A 23982-nucleotide genomic window follows, 5' to 3' on the forward strand; every position below is an offset into this window, starting at 1 on the left:
TCCTGTGAGCTAGGTGAGCAACAAAAGCATCTCACAACAGCCCTGTGAGCTAGGTTGGGCTGAGAGTCAGTGACTGGCCCAAAGTCACCCAGTGAGCTTCATGGCCAAGTGGGGACTAGAATCTGGATCTTCTGAGACCCAGGACTATACCACACTGGCTTTCTGGAGGTTGGAAACTGGAGGTTGAGAACCATACACAGGGTAGCCAAAAATAATCCCATTCCAAAATAATGGACATGTTGCCTCCAATTCCTCCTTAAATTATACCCAGCAATTTCACATACTTAGTGAAGCTCAATCACAGGATTACAGCACAATCCTATCAAATGCACCCTCGGTGAGAGAGAAATTCTCTCTCAGAGAATTTGGGCTGGGGCAGGGGTGTTTACTGAATGTGGGTTCTATTGCAGACTGTAATGTAATTGTATCACACATCTACAAATTGTCAGCTTTCAGAAAACACAGAAACTAAGCAGGTCAGTCTCTGGTTAACTGCGTTAAAACATGGAGTTTATATAGCATGGAGATGGTCTGTTTGGTATTAAATAAATAAAAAATTCTACTTTTGAGTGAGATCAGTATCAACAACTTGTTTATAGCCAAATAACTTATTTTTCTTATTCTACAGGCCATTTCTATGTATAAGTGTTTTACAAGTCAACTCTGAAACCAAACAGGTGATTCAGAATGATACTGTGATCAATGGTATTGAAAGCCACTGAGATACGCAGGAAAATCAACAGGGGCACACTCCTGGATGAAAGTTAAAATGTGAATGTTTTTATGAAGCACCATATAGTTAATCATATAGCACTAGAAACAAAGTTGGTATTCTAAAACCTAGTGAAGTATCCGCTGCTGCTGCAGCACCTCCACTACTGTTGCACTAGCAGAGTAGTCCAGTAGCGCAACGGGAACTAGTGATATCTGAAACAACCCTGGAAATGAGCAAAAATGCTCATTTCCAGAATGGGACAAGTTAGCGGTGCTCTCTTCTGTGAGTTCTGCTGACCTGCCCTGGTTTCTGGTTGCTTCATGAACCTCTAGTTCCCGTTGCACTAACGGTCTGTTGTGCTAGTGTGCAGGCAGTGGGATCCTACCCTTAAAATCCATCCTTGGTGGAGGAAAAAAATAGGGGACACTATAATGTGGTTGCAGACATGCAACTTCTGGTAGTTTTTGAAGAAGCAATTGTAGGGAAGGGCTAAAAACGTGGTTACATCCCATGCCACCGTTACTGGTATGGGAAAGAACCATGGGCAGAATCCAGTACTGCTGCTGTGTTTCCACTCATTCTGTTAGGCCACTGGGAACAACCGCTAGTGCAACAGGGAGTTAGTGCTGCTTAAAGCAACCCCAGAAACGAGCAAATGCTCATTTCCAGATCAAGACAGGTCAAGCGGAACTCCCTTTTCTAAGCTCTGCTGAACTGTCCCATTCCAGAAATGAGCATTTCTGCTTGCTTTAAGAACTACTAGCTCCCCACTGTGCTAGCAGTGAGTCCTGCTGGCATGTGGGCAGCATTGGATACTGCTCCATGGCACCAATGCCATCTACTGTCACTTCTTATAAACTTTACTGGGATGGAACAGGAAAGCAGCCATGCCATAATGTCTCCAGTGCTGCTCCAATTATATTAGGGTGCTCCTACTTGTATTATTTATTAACAATGTTTGGATGCTGTACAGAAACACAGTACTCTGGGCAGCCTGCACAAATCAAAACATTGTAATACAATTATTAACCATAAAAACTATATATATAAATAAAATATAAGCAGCACAGAAACTCCAGCAGCAGAGGATAAAATCCATCAATAGCAATACCAAGCAATACCAAAAAAATATCCAATTTTTAACTGAAAAAGTTTCAAGATTTTGAAGTTTTATGTATTTCTTAAAGGCCTGGAACCATAAAGACTACAAAGTAGGCACTAGGCAAGTCTCCCTGGAGAGAACATTCCAGAGCTGGGGTGCCAACACCAAACAGGCCCTTACTTGGTATGAGCATGCAGAGAAGTGCATGCAGAGAGGATCTCAAGCAGCACCAGCATTAGGGGGTTGGCACCATCAAGTGGTTGCTGAGGGCCTAAGCCCTTAGGAGGGCCCACCATTGACCCTGCCACCAGCCCCAAATTGTGGGCACAGCATCCATGGCCTGGAAGGTCTCTCAGTGTTACTTTGCTCAGCACTGGAGCCTGGATGGCTGTAGCTAGTGCCTACCATTTTAATTTCCCCACAATGCCTCTGGGGTCCCAATGCTGCATCACTCTAGAGTGATGCTATATCAGGGTCCCAGAGGCATTGTGGGGGAATTAAAATGGTGGTTGCCACCAGCAAAGCTCAGAAGCTAGATTTTCTTACTGCTGCTACTGCTTCCACCTGATACAGCAAGGTAAGGGAGAACGGAGGGGGCCCGCCACAATGGATAGGGAGGCCCGGGGCATACTGACGGCCACACCAAAGCTAGCCCTCGTCTTAATGTCTAGGTAGGTACCTGTGGGAGGAGGCAATTCTTCCAACATGCTGGTCCAAAGCCATTAAGGGCTTTGAAGTCAAAACCAGCATTTTCACTTGGACCCAGAAACAGAACAGAAGCCAGTGTAGATGACAAAGCACTGGTGTAATATGGCTGAATCATCCTGTCCCAGTTAAAAATCTTGTAGCCCTATTTTGGACTAACTGAATTTTCTAGACCATTTTCAAAGGTAGCCCCTATATACAAAATGTTGCTGTTATTCAAAGGGATCGGTACCAGAGCATGGATAACTGAACCAAGGCTATCAGTTACCTTGTGTATAGATAAGATAGTAAAATAAAATAAAAACCCACAGAACCCACTGATAAAAGAGTTTTGACTTTTGGCATTTGATACAAGATACTCAAGCACGTATAACTAGAAGATATACTTGGGAGAACAATTGGAAGCCGCCTGCACAATGATAGGTGAAAACAATTCCTTGCCATTTCGGAGGCCTTTGGGCATGCACACAGACGCCTACCTATAGAAGTCGTTGTGTATGCCTGGAATGGATTGCAGAATCATTGCACTACCATTCTCTGCCAAAAATTTTCAGGCCATAACCAAGCTACTCTGCTCAATCCTACAACCACATAAATGAAAATATCAAGAAAATATCCAAGAGTAGATACATTAACATTGTTGTGACAATCTTGTAACAACATAAAGGTTCAGAGAGCCAAAGTTACTAGGCTGATGCTTGCAGTACCATTTCGTCTTGTCCACTGAAGCCTGTATGAAGCCAAATGTATCCTGATGGTCTTAAGAAAATAGATTTGGCTAATTAAAAAATCTGTATTTTCCAACATATTTTTCCAATATTATCATACTCATATTTCATATTACTGTGTTTGCAAAATGATTTCTAGAAAGATAGAGTATACAGAGTGGCCCAAAAGTAGGTATACAGTATAGTTTATTTGCATTTTATTACATTGTTTATTACATTTACATTTGTTTAACACTGTTTAATCTCTTAAGTGCTCGAAATGTATTCCATCAACGTTGCAACATTCCTTGAACCTGTCCAGAACACCTTCGCTGGACAGTGCACTCCACACTGTGACGCCTGGCTGGTTCAGTTGAGATGTGATAGTCAAATGAGGATTTTCATCTGCCCAATACACACAGTTATGCCTGTTCACGTGCCCTAACAACTTGAAAGAAGCTTCATCTGACCAGATGATCTTATCAAGAAGGTCTGGTTTGTTAGAGATTTGGTTATGCATCATCTCACAGAATTGCAACCAACGGTCTGGGTCATCCTCTAGAAGACCATGTGACAGTCTTGGACGGTACGGCTTCAATTTCAGTTTATACATTAAGCGCTGCAAGGACATTCTAGGTATGGATAGCTGCTTAGATGCACGTTGTGTGGACTTTTTTGGACTGTTCACAAATGTCAGAGCGACTCTCATCTCATTTTCCTTTGTCACTGATGTTCTAGGATGTCCAGATTTCGGCGCATTAGCCACTGCACCTGTTATTTCAAATTTATCTCTAAGTCGATAAATTGTCAAGACGTGATGGTGGAGGAGTGTCTGATGCTTCTTGCCACGTTGTGCGCACCCACTTGGCATTTTCAGTCTTCCAGTACTGCTTTAGAATCCACTTTCTTTGTTCTTGACTCAAGTTCACTGCCATCATTCACTATATCAGTAAAAAAAACACTAAAAAACTAAACAACTGTATACCTACTTAAGGACCTCACTCCCCTCACCCTCTACACTTAACTGATTTAACTGTCACTCCCTGTCACTCACTCTTCCCAACTGTCATTCTGACTCCACCCACGCATCTTCTACTCACACATTCTCTCCCCCTCCCATCAACATTCTAAACAACTGTATACCTACTTTTGGGCCACCTGGTATTTGATTACTAGAGTATAGTTGCCTATCCCTTCGCCAACTAATAAAATAGGCAACACAATCAATTTACAATATATGAAGAAAAGGATGAACAGAAAAATGACATGTAGATGAAATATTCAAGTCTATTTAACTTTACTGAATGATTTGTTCTGTATGACATGCCAATTGATAAAATATGGGACCATAAAAGAACACCATCTCCTATTTTCATACAGTACTTTGTTTTCCTTGGTGAAAATCAGATTGTGTCTTTGCCAAGAGTAGTGGTGTTAGAGCCTGGAGTGGTAATAGGGTCTGCAATGCATTGGATGTGTTACTTATGCATGCACTGCTTTATCTAAAGCAGAGGTGGAAAACCTGTAGCCCTCCAGATGTTGTTGGACTCCAACTCTCATCAGCCTCCATCAGTGGTCATGATTATGAGAGCACAACAGTATCTGGAGGATCACAGGTTTCCCAACCCTGGTCTAGAAACTGAATTAAGCTCGACTTTTTAAAAGCAGTCTTTTTCTGTATGCTCTGCTTTTGTTTGTGAGCTCAGTTATCTGTTTACAACAGTGGTGCATGTTCTCAATGAATGTCTACATAAAAATTTAGTTACTTCTCAGCCATAAGTCTGTATTATGTCCACAGTTTCTTATGCCTCTCAATGTTGCTAAAACAGAGAATGAATGTTCAGTAAGGCTAGGGGAAAAAGAGGAGCATCAACAAAATGCCCTGGGCTACAGAGATGGTATTGGAAATACACTGTTAAGATAACAAGCAACACAAATGGATGGTGCCCAGACACTGGCATGCCTGGAGAAAACCCATACAAACTGAACTCTACTGCTCTCCTTTCTATTGCCACATAAGTAGGTCAAAGAGCAGACAGTTAATTGGGTTCAGATCTCATGGACCAAGCTGGGATCCTAGGCACCAGGTTTTTCCCACCCACCATTTCGCAAGAACCATTGCAAGTAATTAATGCCCATCAGTATCTTGTGACTAAGCTATAGAATAGGTCACCAGCCACAGAATGTTGGTCAAACTTAAGCTAATAATTCTAGCTCTGAGGTGCAATTGTGCATGTTTCTCTGTGCATTGTAGCCAAGACATATTTTTTTAGTGTAGATGCTGTAAGGATAGTGTTTTTCACTTTTGGGGATAACGAATTCAGGAAATAGGATACATTTTAAACACAGGATACACTGATCTGAGATACATGCTCAGATGTATTCTTGCAGGGACTTCTGGCCATGTTAAAATCACTGTTGTTTGCATTATTATTAGGGATTCATCATATAACTGAGAAAAACACTCAGCAAGAGAACTGTCTGAAAGAAAAATGTTTGAACCTTCTATTTCATTTTCTAAACAGAAATCAGGATTCACAACTACGCTCTATCATCCTTCAGTCAGAACTGTGCGTATTCGGTAAATGAGATATACATTAATCTTTGTATTCAGCATCCTAAAAAAATACCAACTTTCCTTTAAAATGTTCCTAACCCTTATTGGCATGAAGATAAAACTCGCCAATGTGCATGCAATACCTGATGAATCTCAGAACAGCAGGAGTGGTTGGGCAAGACTGAGCATTATTTCCAGTGACCAGGTTCAGTTTCACTACCCTAAATAATTCCTCAAATCTACTCTCCTTCATGAGTAAACAGAAGTAGCATATGTTACATGAAATAAAAAGCTAATTTGAATACAGTGGCGAGAAAAAGTTAGTGAATCCTAATAATTACTGAAATTCCATGATAGCCTTCGTGAATCAAAACCAGTCCTTTTCTAAATATCCAATAGGGATCACATTAACCTATTCCATGTCTTGTGAAATAAAATGTATAAATTAGACAAACAGTGAGTACTTATGTGCAAAAGTAAGTGAACTCCTTGGTTGCATCAGCTCAATTAAAGGGAATAATTAGAATCAGGTGTTTAAGTAATTAGGTAGATCTTCAGGGGTGAGTTTGGGAGGCCCCACCTTATAAAAGGATCAGAAACTTTCCGAGTTTGGTCTTCACCATATGGTTGTGTGGAAACATGTCATACCATGATCAAAAGACATCTCTGAGGACCTCAAAAAACCCAGCTATTGCTGCTCATCAGTCTAGAAAGGGTTGCAAAAGCATTTCTAAGGATTTAGGATTTGGGGCTCCACCAATCCACTGTCAGATAGTCTACAAATGGAGAACATTCAAGACCACAGTCACTCTGCGCAGGAGCGGTCGTCCCACCAAAATCTATCCAAAAACAAACTGGCGCATCATCCAGGAAGTTAAAAAGAACCCGAGTAACATCCAAGGATTTGCAGGCCACTCTCACCTTGGCCAATGTGAGCATTCATGATTCAACAATCAGAAAAAGACTGAACAAGAATGGTGTTCATGGGAGGATAGCCAGAAGGAAACCACTGCTTTCTAAAAAGAACATTGCTTCCCATTGGAAGTTTGCTAAAGATCACACAGATGATGCCCAAGACTTCTGGAACAATATTCTTTGGACAGATTAGTCCAAGGTAGAACTGTTTGGCCTCAATGAGAAATGTTATGTTTGGTGAAAAACAAACACTGCGTTTGAACAGAAAAACCTAATCCCAACCATCAAGCAAAGTGGTGGAAATGTGATGGTTTGAGCTTGCTTTGCTGCCTCATGACCTGGATGGCTTGCCATCACTGTCAGAACCATGAATTTTGCAGTGTATCAGAAGATTCTACAGGAGAATGTCAGGCCATCTGTCCATGACCTGAAGCTGAACTGAAAGTGGGTCATGCAACAAGACAATGATCCTAAACATACAAGCAGATCAACAAAAGAATGGCTGCAGAAGAAGTAATTCTGTGCTTTATAATGGCCTAGTCAAAGTCCAGACCTAAACCCCATTGAAATGTTGTGGCAGGACCTGAAGCAAGCTGTTCATGCAAGAAAGCCCTCGAGCATCACCAAGTTGAAGCAGTTGTGTAAGGAGGAATGGGCCAAAATTCCTCAAAACCGATGTGAGAGACTGACCAACAGTTATAGGAGACGTTTACTTGAAGTCATTGATGCTCAAGGGGGTACCACCAGTACTGAATCTAAAGGTTCACATACTTTTTCACACATGGATATTGAAAGCTGAATCAGTTGTGGATAAATAAATGTTGAAAAAGCATCATGTTTGTGTGTCATTTGTTTAATCAGGTTATCTATTCTTTATCTAGGATTATGGGGTTAGATTAAGATCTAATAACATTTTAGGTTGGACATATGTGACAATCCTAAGGGGTTCACAAACTTTTTCTCACACTGTAATTTGCCATCAAGGAATTCAGCTTTTCTTCAGACATAACGCTTGGTATCTGTGACAAAAAGCTAATATATAAAGTAGTCCACATTCCCTTAAGTTTGGTAAACACTGTTTTCAGCTAAATGAAGTTCAGTTTTCACCCTCAATTGAACTGCCTAAAAGAGTAATTAAAAAAGAGACTGATAATTGCTGATCGGTGAAATAAAGAGACACTGATGTGGTAGAACCAGTCTTTTATTGGACCAGCTTGTCAGAAATACAAATTAAGCAAGATCTTGCAGCTTTCTTCAGATTAGTTCAAAGACTCGGTGGACTCTTATTCCAAGATTCAGTAAAACGTGCATGTACGCAGTTGTATGTGTGGCCCTTTAAAGACAACAAAAAATAAGCAAGGACTATCTGCCCCCACATAGCAATGCCACACAAATTAAAGAGTAGTTTATTTAAAAAACTATGTTGCACGAAATAGATTATGTATCCCCCACTCCAGAACTGAAACTAGTATTCTCTGGTTTTTAATTCTTTAGGAAGGCTTCCATTCTCTTATATTTGTATGGTTATCCACCTATTAAAGGTGGACTGGGGCTAGAGCCATGATAGGAATAAAGGGGAAGTAACTGCAAATGTGAGCCATTCCAATGCCATTCCCAACAATATGGTTTAATTCAAAGATCATGCCAAACTGACCCAAACTATGGTCTGAGCTTCCAACATGGAACCATGGTTTAGAGCTACTTGTCTGCTTCTTTCACATTGTGCTTTATAAATTCACTCCTGTCTCTGTGAGCAGCATCTTCTGGAGGTAGATTGATGGCTGCAACTATAATTTCCCAATTAAAACATCCAGGCAAACCAGAATTAGTAAATTCATTTCAAATCACTGTTTCCAGTTCCAGTTTGTCAATTCAGACACCATGTTATCTTATAGTTAAGATCCAATGACAAATTGCCATGATACCAGAATTAAGCTTGTTTGATTTTTCACATTGATGTGATCAAAAGGCTAACTACAAGGCCAGATTTTCCATTGGATGGAAATACTATACATTTATTTACTTATTACATGTATATACTACCTTTCTGTCAATGTACTTCAGGCAGTTTACAGTTAAGAATAATTATTGTAATCTAACGGACATGATTACAAAAGGAAGACTAAATAGGGAGGGAAAAGAAACAAAGACAGCTCTCACATACGGTGTCTCAGTTCACACAATCAAAATAAGCCATGGTGGCTTTTTAAAATTGTGGTGCACGCTGGGTACAATTTGAATAATCACTGCCCAGGTGTGGCCTGTCATGTTGTCTGAAGCTGGCTGGCATAGCTTGTTGGAGGGGGAAACCACCCTCCAAGAGCCCATGGGTTATTGGAGGGTGGATTTTCCCCCTCCAACAAGCCATGCCACCTGGGTTTGGATGATATGACAAGCCATATCTGACCAGTGATTATTCAAATCGCACCTGACATGCACTGCGATTCAAATAAGCCACTGTGATTTACTTTGATTGTGCGAACCGGCCCAGTCTACGTTTGATGGGGCTTTCCCATTGTGAGTGTAGGGTTTTTTCCTATTCACAAATAATCAAGGGAAGTACTTGCATAAGCAGCACTCCATATCTGCACTGAAGCAACTGACTCAGAGGCTTTCTCTATACTAAAAGCAATAGATGACACAGTATGCTCTCATAACTTTATTTAAAAAAAAATCAATTTCACAATACATACATATCAATACCTGAAGCTGTCAGAATAGAACACAGTTTAATACTTTGCAAAACACAGAAACAACTATTCAACTGGTATCTCAAATCAAATAAGACATTTTTCTGAAATGCAGCAGAAGTAATTTCAGAGATAGGAATAAGCATAACTAAATTCAAATAAACAGACAACCTCACAGGCAATTGGGATGCTAGATGAAGGAAGTCAGAGCTCAGACATGGTATTTTTAACAGACATTAGCAACAGATACATGGATGTGGACCCCATTTGGCTGAGGAATGCTGGGAGTTGTAGGAAGTTTTTCTATCTAAACATGCATAGGATTGTACTCTTAACCTAATTTTTCTTTCCAACAAAGAGTACCACTAAAAGCTATTGGAGGAAATGGCAGCATCTATTTAGAGATCTGTGTGATTATAGTGTGTGTACTTATAAGAACTGTACTATCTGCATTCCTTACATTCTTAATGATAACAAAAAAGCCACCAACAAGACAGAAACCCCAGTCTAGCTTTAGGCAAAGGCAATTAATCATGCGTAACAACTGTTACTGTGGATAGAAATACCTATCTATCCCCTTGTGCATTAAAATATGAATCCCGCTACTTAAAAGGGCTTTGGATGAGCATTATGATGTAGATGGGGATGCACATTATCTGCATTTGATACATGTGTGGATCCCATCTGCTGGATGAGGGCATTCAAGATCAGCCTGAGCAAAAATGAATGGTTCAGAAATTCTAGTTTTAGAATTTGGAATTGGGTGGGTTAATTCTGGAAACATTTAAGATATGAGCCTCTCAGGAACCTTGATCATGCCATGAAGAATGCCAGTCCTTAACAGCATCCTCCTATCAGCCCTATAATTGTCCCCATTAGTCAATGAACTAGCCCTTTTTTACTTTCTTTCCACCCTTTTTAATATAGACTTTTAACTTTCATTTGTTGATGTTGTTAGAAACATCTGACTACTTCAGATGATGACCTTAAGCTAATATTCAAAGTGTGTTAGAACACTAAGCACTGTACCTGCAAGACCCGCAGACATATTGGCTGTTTGCGGATCTTTTCATCAATGAACCTATGCATGAAAGCTTCCTGCAGGGCCCTTTAAAAATTTGAATGCGAGTTCAATTTTTTTATCACTGTACTCATTTGATGGAAGATAATAAGAACATAACAGCAGCTGTGCTGGATCAGACCAAAGGCCAGTATTTTGTTCCTGTAGTGCCAATCAGATGTCTATAGGAAGTACACAAACAGGACATGAGTGCAAGAGCACCCTAAAAGGTTAGGCTGCTAAACAGTGCATGGTAACCGAAGATTTTATATTAATGTTAATTGAAGACTTTATGATATTAATTCGCAAACAATGTATCTGAACCATTTCAAATAGCTGAATAGGTGACAAAACCTGTTTTAAGTTAGTGCATGAAAAAGAGTTAAGTAACACTCATGAACCCAAGTTGGAAATAAAGCAAGATTTTAAAACATTTGGTGCCTTGCTATGCCCTGACTTCCAGATTAACCATCTTTTGGCAGCTTCCCACACTACTGTTGCTTGCAACTGCTTCTCAGGTAGCATCCCACACATTGGGTACTTCCAGTCAAGGCTCTTAGTGTGTAAGCACCCTGCCTCATTTACTGCCTCAGAATTTTACACGGGGTCCAGATGAAGTTTTCCTCTATTTGTAACCCTCCCGTGTTTTCCCATCGCTTTTCTGTCTTTTTCTTATCAGAAAAAAATCTTTTAAGGAGGAAAAGACAGAATATATGCACAACGCTTTTTGATTTGCAGCGCTAGAAGCCCTCCATCTGGAAGCAGCTTTGTCCTCACACCAATGCCAAACATTCCAGATTTTACTAACATGATGATAAATCAAACAGTGGAGGCCGATTCTCATTGTGAAGTGATGATGAAAACAAACCATCTCGCCATGTGGGGCAGCTGCCACCTGGAAGCAGTTTCAGGCTGCCTCTGTATCACAAAAAGTGATCCTTAGTTACAACTGGAGAGGCTTAAACATTATTAAAGGTTAGGAAAGCCCATTGCAACACTAAGAACTTACCTATAGCTATGCTTAATAGCCTACAATGTTATAGAAGTTAGAAGTGTATTTGGATTTGTGTCACTGAATATGTCTTGTGCCGACCTATATGTTGTATGTGAATTTACACAGATCTTCAGATGTCCTGGCAAGCTTTCAGTGGCTTGGTATACAAGCAGAAAACACACCTAGGGTGTCTGTGTGTCTTCAATTTCCCCCCACTGAATCTGCAGCTCCCAGCAGCCATCCCTCTGCAGGCAGTCATTGCAGGGTGCAGCAAGCTTCCAAAAGTGCCTTCCATTCATGCAGTGGGATCCTTGGAACCAAGTCTACCCCATGGAGGCAGTAAGATGTGATTACTCCCTCTAATAGTGAACTCAGGTAACTCAGTGCTGACAGAAACAGTCAAAACAGAGTCAATGAGAAACAAGGTAGGATCATATGCTCATGGGAACCCTGACATTTGCAGAAGTACAAAAATATTTTAAAAGAACTGAAGCTGGGAAAAATATGCAAACAAGCCTGATGCAAACTGCGCATGCTCAACAGCTACAGAATGTTGACTGTCAGTTGGAAAAGAAAATCAGAAAACTGTGTGGTGGGGGTGGAATGCAGTATGCTGGAGGATGGCAGAACTGACTTGCTTGCTGGCAAGCATCCTGAACAGCAGCACCCATTTTGCCATGCCAAGGAAAAACATAGGAACATTGAGGACTAGTTTTAGTAACAGAAACTCATTACAACTCTGACTGAGGATTTCAGACTGTATTACATAAATATGTAATGCAAAGAATAGTCAACTATCCCTCAAATCCTTCAGTCATAAGGAATGGAAAGAGAGACATTTAAGCAAATTGCTCAGAACTGAGAGCTATCTTGTAACATTTTCTTTTGACAAAATAATCCCCTACAAAAAGATCCTGCAATCTAAAAAGTTAATGAAAGTTAATGAAATATGTCACTGTTCTGATCAAGAAAAAGAACTAAGTATATAAAACACTGTTAGAACTATGATCATGTCAGCTATGATTATTTATTATGTAAATGGCTGCTTCATTAACAAAGCAGAAATGGATTTTAAAATAATGTTTCTTAGCCTACGAGTCCAGCCAACAGCAAGCACTGATAGGGCTCATATGGGTGTCACCAGTAGATACGGAGTTCGTGTGGACAGACTTTAACATGTGATTAGAAATGCTAATCACTTCCGTGCTGAAAACATATCTATCCCTACTTTAGCGCACAATGGTGACAGCTGCATAGCCTTCTTGTATGCTACCAAACTGGAACAGTCCATGATCTGTCAGCTATATACTGACAAACATCATGAGAAAAGTCATAACACAGTTACATGTTACCTTTATTTGTGCTATTTTATTTGGGAGCAAGCTTCCCAGTAATTCCTTCCATTTTAAGCTATTACTCTCAATGCTTAATTCCAGTTCAGTTCTTCCTCTGCTGAGCTTTGGGCTACTGAGTTAATTGATTGTTTACAATCTATACCTGTTTCAGCAGTCCGGTAAATACATTCTCAATGTCTAATGAACAGTTCTTTACAAAATGAGCAAAATATTAAACCTTTTAATGTTTCCTAACATTCAGCGTTAATACTTTAAGGGAGCAATCCTATGGCCCCTAGTCAGCTTCGGAGGGCCCATAGGATAGTATGGATTCCCAGATCCGAGGTTACAGAGAACGCTCCAACTGCGGTGGGGAAGGGAGATAATCCACGATCCGTCCCCCCTCTCTGCAGAAAGAACTGCGCCGGCTGCCTCTCCGAAGTTGAGAACATGGCCTCTGAGAGGGGGAAAAGGGGATGTTTTGATGGGCAGAAGGTTGGAGACGCCAGGATACAAGCTATCATGGGGCCTCTCCAGCCTCCTTCCTTCCACCTCCAAAATGCTTTTTCTTGACATGCAAAAAAGCCCGTTTTGTGAAAATTCAGGGTGCAAAGATGGGGAGGTGAAGACTGCCTCCTCCACTCCTCCAACCCAGCATAAGATGAGCATCAGCCTCCGAGTTTTGGCATACAATCACTGCAATAGGATTGTGCCTTAAATCTGGTAAATAAAACTTGCAGCATATACTACATTGGTAATTTAATACTAGATTACAAGAGAGTGGACAAAAGCGGGAGGCAACAGAGAAAAGAGCAGAAAAACTGAAACTAAAGATTTGTAATAACAAAGTTTGTTTTGGAATTGCTACAACAGAATTCCTTTAAAATAATACTGCTAAGCAATACTATTTCTATATGCTTTCTAATGTCATTTCCTGCATAACTTTGATAAAGCTGTCTAAGCTTCAAGATAAAAATCAAACTAATCTCTACATTAAAAAAAACACACTTTTCCATTGAAAATATCTGCCTTTCCATTGAAAATGTGTTGGGGCATCTTCACATGTCACAAAAGTGGAGAATAAAGGAATTTTATGGATCAACTTTGTGATGAACAAAAGCATTCCTCACTCAACAAACATGGGATAGTTGCACAACTCAGTGTTGACAACCTTATTGGACACCCCCCCCCCCCCCCGCAATTACACCAACAAACATAAGCCCAGATCCACCAAGTTATGCAAACAGCCCAAGTTCAAGTAAGGGGCAAATGTATTCACATGCCACATAACTGACCAAAACCACCCTGTGACAGGATATCATGTTGTTCTGAAGTAGGCTCAGTGTCAACCTTTGGGTCAGTGAATAATAATGAGAGAATGTAGTTTTAACCCACTTCTATATTACATACATTTGAAGATAAAGAAAGGAGGAACAGGAATCATCTGTGCCAGATGAAGGAACATTCATAAATAGTGTGGGATAAAATACTCACCTGGGGGATGATAAGTGTGTCTTCTCTATGTTGATGCAAATACTTACCTTGACTTACTGTAGATTGCAAAGGTGCTGCTGAAGCAAGAGAATAGGTGGGGCTGTCAGAGCCCCCTCCCTTTCTCTCCACACGATATTTATGGGATACTTACCCTTCAGGGATAGTATTCTTCTTTACCATGCTGAAAGCAGGAGCAGGCAAGAGCAGGAGGCAGCAGAGAAAATGGGCAGCACTGCAGCAAATGAGAGAGAACCGCGCAGTTAACACGGTGCCAATCTCTTTCTCTAGTTCTCACAGGGCTGCCCCCAAGGCCCAAATTAGCTGTGACAGTGGCAGACTTGTTTGTATAAATCTAGCTCTGTCCCCAATTGTGCATAAAGCAAAGAGTAGAGGGTCTGGCTTTTGGAGCAAGAGGGTGAGGGGAACTGAACCCTCTCCATATCCCTTGTTTATCATGCCCACCCCCATAGACTCTGCCTCCATGCCAAGCTTACTTGGTGTAGGAGCACAGTTGAGAGAAAAGCTGCAGAGGCTGCGGGAAGAGATAAACTGTGGGAGGGTTTAGCATCTCCTACCACATCCCCTTTTGTTCTAAAAATCAGTCCCCAAGGCTCGATGTATTCGGGCAATGGGGTAGACCACCAGAGTTTAAATAGCGAAAAGGGCCTTCCACCATCACGTCTGGTTTGGCCTTAAGAAAAAGCAGCGAAGGGGGTGGAAAGCGGCGGCGGCAGCGGCGGGGACAGTTAACCACGGGTGAGTGCTCGGCTGGCGAGCTCGGCGCGGAGAATAGCTCAATTCCGCAGCCTCCCCCTTCAAACAGCAGCACGACAAAGCGACTCTCCTGCCAAGGAAGCGACACTGAAGAAAAGGATGGAGCCGTCCTGCTGGCAGCTTGGAGGAAGAGCTGACCCGGCTAACCCGACGCTGAGGGGCCGGTTCCTACTCTCCCACGAAGGCCCAACAGTCCTCCGCTTCATGTGCAAGAAAAAAAAAGGGCGCCGTGGACTTCCCAGAGGTCCCAGCTGCCGTATGGCGGACACTGAGGTGATGGACCTCACAGCCGGGGATGGCGCCGGCCCACAACAGGCAAGGGGGCTGTGTAACTGTACAGTCCCCGAATCCCTCCAGCCAAGAAGCTACCGAGCCACGGCGTGGTGTACCGCCAAGGCAGGGCTCGCGAGGGGCTAGCGGTCGGGAACGTGGCAGCTCGTACCCTGAGTCGGGAATTTCTTTCCAGAGAAAAGCGAACGGACCCGGCAACAAGGACCCTTCCCGAATGCTCTTTGCACTGCGCATGCTCCGCAACCGGTCAGGGCAGCAAGCGCATGCCCACCGGCTGTCGGGACACGGAGCTCGATGTACGCATGCTCAGGGCACCGGTTTGCCCTTTTTTTTTGTGGGGGCGCGGGGTGGGGTCAGTAAGAGAAGCGAGCAAGTCGTTTCTGCGCAGGTCCTGTGGGAGGTCTTCGTTCGGTGAAGGATCGGCGCTTCCCTCAGGATGGTTGGACAGCGAAGTGTCAGTGCGCATGCTCGTTTTGCCTAACGGCCAAACGAATGTGTGTCGAGTACAAGATGGAGGCCGCTGCGGGAGAGTTCTCGCTTTAGAGCAGTTTCTTTTTTGGTTTGCTTCAGCAAAAAGAGATATCTGTTTAGAATTCGTCTCAGATAAGGAGGCGGTTCGCTCAGAGGGAAATGGCCGTAGCCTGTTGAAGAGTGCCTGACAGTACCGGGTTGAGTTAGGCAAGGGAGAGCTTCTGTTCTCGTTTCTGGGGGCAAACGGTGTGTGGCTTTTGGTTGTACTCCGCCGTGATCAATTTAAGCGGATAATTCGCGTTTTGAGGGACCCTATCTGTTTTTCAGAGGTCTTGCAAAGCACAGTTCACAGTAATGCTGATATATACTTGAGAAAGCGTTTATGTATTGATACCATAGCGCTTAGGTTATTTAAGGCTAGAATATCAAAATGCAAAACATAAAGGACACTGTGGTGTTCTGAAATAAGGAATTTCATGCTTTACCTGTAATACGGAGTAGCCATTTACGGCTCGATCGTAAATCGAGGAAGGAAAAAGTCCAACAACTCCCAGCATGCCGCAGCCAGCCTGCCTGGAAGTTGCAGGACTTTTTTCTGTCTAAACGTGGATAGGATTGCACCCTTAAGGGCCGTATAAAATATGGGCTATAGCTAGCAATCCTGTCCTTGTGTCTACTTGATATGCAGAAGTCCACAATGTGTTAATTCTCTTGTCAGTCCTTATAATGCTTTTGTTACTAGTAATCAGTCACACAAGAACTATGCTTAACAGTATATGCTATTTATGAATAGCTCCCCATCATGTTCAGTTAATCTATTCATTCTTTACTTACGTCAGTTTATATCTGCCTCTCTATATACCTGAGGTGTCTTAACAATATAAAATCAAAAAGCAATTTCAGAAAACAAACCTTAAAGTAACTTAAAACTAAATGTGGACAGGACAGCAGGTAAAGTCTAAGGCAACGAATGTAGATTGAATGCTGGCAGAATAGTTGTTCAGTCGTTCAGTCGTGTCCGACTCTTCGTGACCCCATGGACCATAGCACGCCAGGCCTTCCTGTCCTGCGCTCTCTCCCGGAGCGTGCTCAAGTTCATATTCATTGCATTGGTGATGCTATCTAGCCACCTCATCCTCTGCCGTCCCCTTCTCCTTTTGCCTTCAGTCTTTCCCAGCATCAGGGTCTTTTCCAGAGAGTTTTCTCTTCGCATTAGGTGGCCAAATTATTTGAGCTTCACCTTTAGTATCTGTCCTTCCAATGAGCACTCAGGGTTGATTTCCTTTAGGACTGACTGATTTGACCTCCTTGCAGTGCAGGGGACTCGTAAGAGTCTTCTCCAGCACCACAATTCGAAAGCATCAATTCTTTGGCGCTCAGCCTTCCTTATAGTCCAGCTCTCACAGCCATACATTACTACTGGGAAAACCATAGCTTTGATTAGATGGACCTTTGTCGGCAAGGTGATGTCTCTGCTTCTTACTATGCTGTCTAGGTTTGCCATAGCTTTCCTCCCAGGAGCAAGCGTCTTTTAATTTCATGGCTACGGTCACCGTCTGCAGTGATCTTGGAGCCCAAGAAAGTAAAATCTGTCACTGCTTCCATTTCTTCCCCTTCTATATGCCAGGAAGTGATAGGGCCAGATGCTATGATATTCGTTTTTTTAATGTTGAGTTTCAAACCAGCTTTTGCACTCTCCTCTTTCACCCTCAACAAGAGGCTCTTGAGATCCTCTTCGCTTTCTGCCATTAGGGTGGTGTTGTCTGCATATCGGAGGTTGTTGATAATTCTCCCAGCAATCTTAATTCCGACCTGTGATTCATCCAACCCGGCATTTCTCATGATGTACTCTGCATATAAGTTAAATAAGCAGGGTGACAATATGCAGCCTTGTACTCCTTTCCCAATTTGGAACCAATCGGTTGTTCCATGTCTGGTTCTTACTGTTGCTTCTTGACCCTCGTACAGGTTTCTCAGGAGACAGGTAAGGTGGTCTGGTACTCCCATCACTTTAAGAATTTGCCACAGTTTGTTGTGATCCACACAATCAAAGGCTTTAGCGTAGTCAATGAAGCAGAAATAGACGTTTTTCTGGAATTCTCTTGCTTTCTCCATGATCTAGCGAATGTTGGCGATTTGATCTCTAGTTCCTCTGCCTCTTCGAAACCCAGCTTGTACTTCCGGTAGTTCTCGGTTCGCATACTGCTGAAGCCTAGCTTGTAGGGTTTTGAGCATCACCTTGCTGGCATGTGAAATGAGCGCAATTGTGTGGTAGTTTGAACACTCTTTGGCGTTGCCCTTCTTTGGAATTGGAATGTAAACTGACCTTTTCCAGTCTTGCGGCCATTGTTGAGTGTTCCAAATTTGTTGGCATATTGAATGCAGCACTTTAACAGCATCATCTTCTAGGATTTTAAATAGCTCAGCTGGAATTCTGTCATCTCTGCTAGCTTTGTTGTTACTAATGCTTCCTAAGGCCCACTTGACTTCACTCTCTAGGATGTCCAGCTCAAGTTCAGTGACTGCACTATCATGGCTATCAGGGACATTCAGATCTTTCCTGTATAGTTCTTCTGTGTATTCTTTCCACCTCTTCTTAATCTCATCTGCTTCTGTTAGGTCCCTGCCTCCTTTGTCCTTTATCATGCCCGTCTTTGCACAAAATGTTCCCTTGAGATCTCCGATTTTCTTGAAGAGATCTCTAGTCTTTCCCATTCTGTTGTTTTCCTCGATTTCTTTGCATTGTTCATTTAAGAAGGCCTTCTTGTCTCTCCTTGCTATTCTCTGGAAGTCTGCATTCAGTTGGATATGTCTTCCCCTTTTTCCCTTGCTTTTCGCTTCCCTTCTTTCCTCAGCTACTTGTAAAGCCTCATCAGACAGCCACTTGGCTTTCTTGCATTTCTTTTTCTTTGGGATGGATTTCATTTCTGCCTCCTGAACAATGTTACAGACCTCCGTCCATAGTTCCTCAGGCACTCTGTCTATCAGGTCTAATCCCTGAAATCTATTCCTCACCTCCACTGTATATTCATAAGGGATATGATTTAGGTCATACCTGAATGGTTTAGTGGTTTTCCCTACGTTCTTCAATTTCAGCCGAAATTTTGCAACAAGAAGCTCATGATCTGAGCCACAGTCAGCTCCAGAGCTTGTTTTTCCTGACTGTATGGAGCTTCTCCATCTTTGGCTGCAAAGGACATAATCAATCTGATTTCGATATTGACCATCTGGTGATGTCCATGTGTAGAGTCGTCTCTTGTGCTGTTGGAAAAGAGTGTTTGCTGTGATCAGTGTGTTCTCTTGGCAAAACTCTATTAGCCTTTGTCCTGCTTCATTTTGTACACCAAGGCCATGCCTGCCTGTTATCCCGGTGATTTCTAGACTTCCTCCTTTAGCATTCCAGTCCCCTATGATGAAGAGGACATCTTTTTTTGGGTGTTAGTTCTAGAAGGTGTTGTAGGTCTTCATAGAACCGATCAACCTCAGCTTCTTCGCGGCCTCAGTGGTTGGGGCATAGACTTGAATTACTGTGATGTTGAATGGTTTGCCTTGGATTCGTACTGAGATCATTCTGTCATTTTTGAGATTGTACCCCATTACGGCTTTTCCCACCCTTTTGTTGACTATGAGTGCTACTCCATTTCTTCTAAGGGATTCTTGCCCACAATAGTAGATATGATGGTCACCTGAATTAAATTTGCCCATGCCTGTCCATTTTAGTTCGCTGATTCCCAAGATGTCGATGTTCAATCTTGCCATCTCATGTTTGACCACCTCCAGCTTACCTTGATTCATTGATCTGACATTCCAGGTTCCTAAACAATATTGTTCTTTACAACATTGTATTTTCTTTTCACCACCAGACACATCCACAGCTGAGTGGCCTTTCAGCTTTTGCCCAGCCACTTCACTCTTTCTGGCGCTACTTGGAAATTCCCTCTGCTCTTCCCTAGTAGTATATTGGACACCTTCCGACCTGAGGGTCTCATCTTCCGGCGTCATATTTTAAGCCTTGTGATACGTTCCATGGGGTTTTCTTGGCAAGAATACTGGAGTGGGTTGCCATTTCCTTCTCCAGTGGACCACATTTTGTCAGAACTCTCTGCCATGACCTGTCCGTCTTGGGTGGCCCTGTATGGCATAGCTTATGGCTTCACTGAGTTACGCAAGCCCCTTCGCCACAACAAGGCAGTGATCCATGAAGGTGTGGCAGAATAGAAAAAAGCAGCAAAAACCCAAATGGAAGATGTGAGACAGATCTCTTGAGGCAGGGAATTAAAAAAAACCTGGGTGCAGGCAAAGAACAGTCCTCCTCCTGCATTACATAATACTGTTTTTGTATTCTCCAGTTATTTATTATTTTATAGCAAAAACAACATCTGATGTATGTAATGAAATGGATTCTACTTTGTCATAATACATCTGTTAGTCTTTAAAGTGTCACAAGGCTCTTTGTTGTTTTTGTTGCAACGACTATCATGGCTACCCTCTTGAAATTGTTTCTACTTTGTAACTGTTTTAATGGAGATAAGTAAATGTTTTGAGAATTTTAATAACTACTAATAGAGCAAAGGGGTTCAGAACTGTAAGATCCTTTCCATTATCTGAAATGGAAGTAGCTAGATTAGTGTTTGGCTTTGAGCCAAGTTCTACAAAAGTTGCCTAAAATCATCCTGAAGCATATCCATTCTGATTGATTTGCCTTTATCTGATAAAATGTGGCTTAATCTACAGATTCTTCTTCTCTCTCATATTTGTGGTCTTGAGTCCCACTGCTTTTTACTTTTTCTGTATTTATTTGCTGTCTGTCCCCAGACTCCGTTTCATAAAAGAGGAGTGGGAGAACGATGTTGTGTGTCATGTGAAAACATAGTCCTGTGGGTGAAAGGAAAAGACAACTAGGATGTTAAAAAAAGATTTTTTTAAAAGAAAAGGCTCATTCCCATTCTTTTCTTTAAAAAAAGGGCTCATCCCCAATCAACCATTGATGCACATTTTATTTTATTTCCTGACCTTCATGTTGGTTAGGCATACTTAATTTCATATGGTCAGGTTGTCTACAAGCAAAATTACTATTGCATTCTGCCTTAGCCTGAAGCGAAGTAGCAGTGGGCATGTTTAAGTCTGTAATCCTTGGCACGTTTACCAGGTAATAAGTTCCAATGAATTCAGTTAAACTTATTTCCAACTCACCATACATAGGATCTGTCTGCACATGTTTTTTCCACACGTTCAAATATTAATTTGCTTCCACAACTCTAGTTACGAAACTACAGAACCTATTTCTTTGTGCAGTTCTAAACTGGATTGTAATGTAGTTGTGAAGATGAACGATGTAAATATAAATAAAAAAAATACAACTCTCAGAAGATTATAATTATACTCATGAATATTTTTCTGCACAATATATCTTTTTATAATCCTTGCTTTCCACAGTACTTGCATTAAGACTCAACTGGTGAACTAGAACTGCACCATCCTGAGTGGCAGGGCATCTGTCAGATTTATGCAAATCACCTGCATCCCTGTAGGTCATGGTATATATCTAGGATGGATTTTAGTATTTAAGAAGTTCTATGTTGTCACATTTTCCTGAATTTTATTGTGCCCTTATTAGCTAAATAGATGTTTAAAAAGTGAGGCTTTACATCTCTATCAGGAAAAGCTGAAGCAATTGAATTTTAGCTTGTAATTAAGCTGTTACATACACAGGAACCCTGCCAGGGGAAGTGGCAGCTCTCTCTGTTTTAAAGCAAGGTGTTTGATGAACCAAAACATAACCCCTATTATCAGAACTTAGGGTTCAGTCATATACATATTTAGACAATGCTGGGAGCTGTAGGACTTATTTCTGCTTAAACAAGCATAGGATTGTACCCTTAGGACGCAATCCTATAGCTGCTAGACAGCAGCTAGACGGCCATAGGATTTTTTGTTTTCTGGGAGCCGAGCTCAGAGCCAGCACTCTGAGGTCGGTTCCCAGCAAACTGATTTCCCACCCCCTCCATCTCATAGGCCACATGGCTCGCCCCGGCTCCACGCTTGTAAGAGCAGCACAGGGTGGCTGAAAAGGGGGCGTTCCTGGGGGAGGGGACTGCGGAAGCGCCATTACAATGCTTCCTATGCACTATCCGGCTCCCCCCAGCTCAGAAGTGCCTCAGAAGACAGCCAAAATTGGCCATCTAGCCACAAATGCAGGGTGGATGGAGCATGGAGAAGATCTCTCCGCGTTCCACCCACCCTGCATTGGATAGTTGGTCACTTCCGAGTTCAGAGGCGGCCGACTATCCTCATAGGATTGCGCCATTAGTTGTTTTTGGAGCAGTGTGTTCACTTCTAAAATAGGTTTATGTAGATGGCTTGGGTGTTTACGTCTTATGCTTGTTTGCCTTTCATATTTATCTCATGGAGCTCACTTGAAACAGTCTCTGTGTTGTCTTTACTACATTTTTTTCCTATAACAGAGACCTTCACGACGTATGGGCAGAGTCATTATTAAATGTAATTTAACCATGTAATGTAGGCTGCCAAGTGACTGACAGCTGCCCACTCCCAGTTTCCATAGACCCATACAGCAAACCAAGATATGTATTGAGTCTGATTGTGCTGCCATATATGGTTGGTTAGTAGACTGTGGTTGACTTGGGGTGTTCCAGGTTGTGCAAACTGCTGTAACATTTAGAATGTCAGGATGTTATTCTTTTGCAGGGTATAGAGATATTCTACACCAGCATAAGCTGCAGTCACAAATGACATAGCAACTTTTTGTAGCAGGCTGTGGCAGAAGAATATGATGAGCTCTGCTACATATTAATGAGATATGGAAAAGGCACTATGTGCAGACATTTTCAAGTGATCTCTACCGGAAATTATACTGATTTAGATACATTTTTGTCATGTTCCATTTTCATATTCTGTATTTTTCCCAGTTCATTGACTGATTTAATCCATTTTTTTTAAAGAAATGGATTCTGACAAAGAATTGGAACTATCACTGGATAGAAAAACTAAGGCAAGCTATGACATTTTTAAATGTTTTAACATTATTTTCCAACTGCGGTGCACTAATTACTAGATTTAGCATCTGTTCATCAGTTTCATTATTCTGGATTAGATAATGATCATAGTAATAAGCATACGTTTATGACTGAAACCCAAGAATGTACTCCAGATAGTTAAAAACACTAATCATTCTGAATTCTTAATAATATACATGTGGATATGTTGATTTTCTGTTTCCCCAAGTGTTGTATCCTTTAAAAACAAAGATATTGGGCACTGTTCACAAATTACATTGTGCTAACCTAAGTGACCTCTTGCACAATGCCAATAGCATTTGCTGTTGCAATGGGTTTCCCTAGAAAACTTGTGCCAGCAAACGCTATTGGCACACTAGAGGTTGCTTACACTAGTGCAAAGTAATTGATGTTAGTGGTAGTCTCACAGTGGATACTACCCATAGCATATGTTCAAGATATGGCTAGTAACTGTCAGTGGGAAATCATTCACATGACAATTATTTAGCTGATGGCTGAAGCTTTGGAATTACCAAGTTCATGTAAAATTGGTATCAATTTGTTTTCTGGCAAGGCTCCGGAGCCTTTGATATCTGTTTGAAAAGCAGACATTCAACAGGTGGAGCTTTCCCTATCATAAAATTCCTTTACTGGAATAACTGCATGTGCTGAATTTCTGCATGTTTTACTGCTTGGCTGCAAAAGGGTGGAAAAATGTGAGTGAAAGCAGGACAGAATGGGTTAGCAATTTCTCTTCTGTACCATCAAAATAATTCATGTGAATGCTCTAATGAGGGGATAGGATAAAGTGAGAAAATGGTGGTAGAATTGCTATGAATCAAATGTATAACGTATGTGTTAGGTTTGTAAGGCTCAGACCACAAGAAGGCTTCTGTACCTTTAAGAATTGTATAGAAGTAAGAATTTCACCAGGTGTGTTTACCCCATCACATTGCTACAGTCATAAAAGAATTTGTATGTGGTGGAATTTTTCTTTTTGATGCAACCTTTAGCAACTCTAGCTTTATTTATATTTGATTTCTTCTAACCTTTTCAACCTGCCACCACTCCTTTATGTATGCCCAACTTTGATAGTACTTTGGTCTTTTTAAACCTGTGGTGTGGTTAGCATGCATGGTACAGTTCTCATGAAGGAT

At 41.7% G+C, this 23982-nt stretch overlaps 2 protein-coding genes across 2 annotated transcripts in view; one reads left to right on the forward strand and one right to left on the reverse strand.

Moving 5' to 3' along the window:
* LOC146350852 (uncharacterized) overlaps positions 1 to 15587 on the reverse strand; it is a 54422-nt gene extending 38835 nt beyond the window's left edge. The window contains exons 1-2 of the mRNA XM_084845903.1: positions 15490 to 15587; positions 14425 to 14505 (exon numbers count right to left, since the gene is read on the reverse strand). Coding sequence (XP_084702029.1) covers positions 14425 to 14505; positions 15490 to 15572 — 164 coding nt within the window. The 5' untranslated portion in view covers positions 15573 to 15587. The remainder of the gene's footprint in view (positions 1 to 14424; positions 14506 to 15489) is intronic.
* A 70-nt stretch (positions 15588 to 15657) lies between these two features.
* Positions 15658 to 23982, forward strand: part of CC2D2B (coiled-coil and C2 domain containing 2B) — a 115324-nt gene continuing 106999 nt past the window's right edge. The window contains exons 1-2 of the mRNA XM_084845902.1: positions 15658 to 16055; positions 22772 to 22821. Of these exons, the coding sequence (XP_084702028.1) occupies positions 22774 to 22821 (48 nt within the window). The 5' untranslated portion in view covers positions 15658 to 16055; positions 22772 to 22773. The remainder of the gene's footprint in view (positions 16056 to 22771; positions 22822 to 23982) is intronic.

This window comes from Heloderma suspectum, chromosome 3, assembly GCF_057233095.1.
Source record: "Heloderma suspectum isolate Gila_16-S chromosome 3, 16-S_ref, whole genome shotgun sequence".
Taxonomy (NCBI): Eukaryota; Metazoa; Chordata; class Lepidosauria; order Squamata; family Helodermatidae; genus Heloderma; species Heloderma suspectum.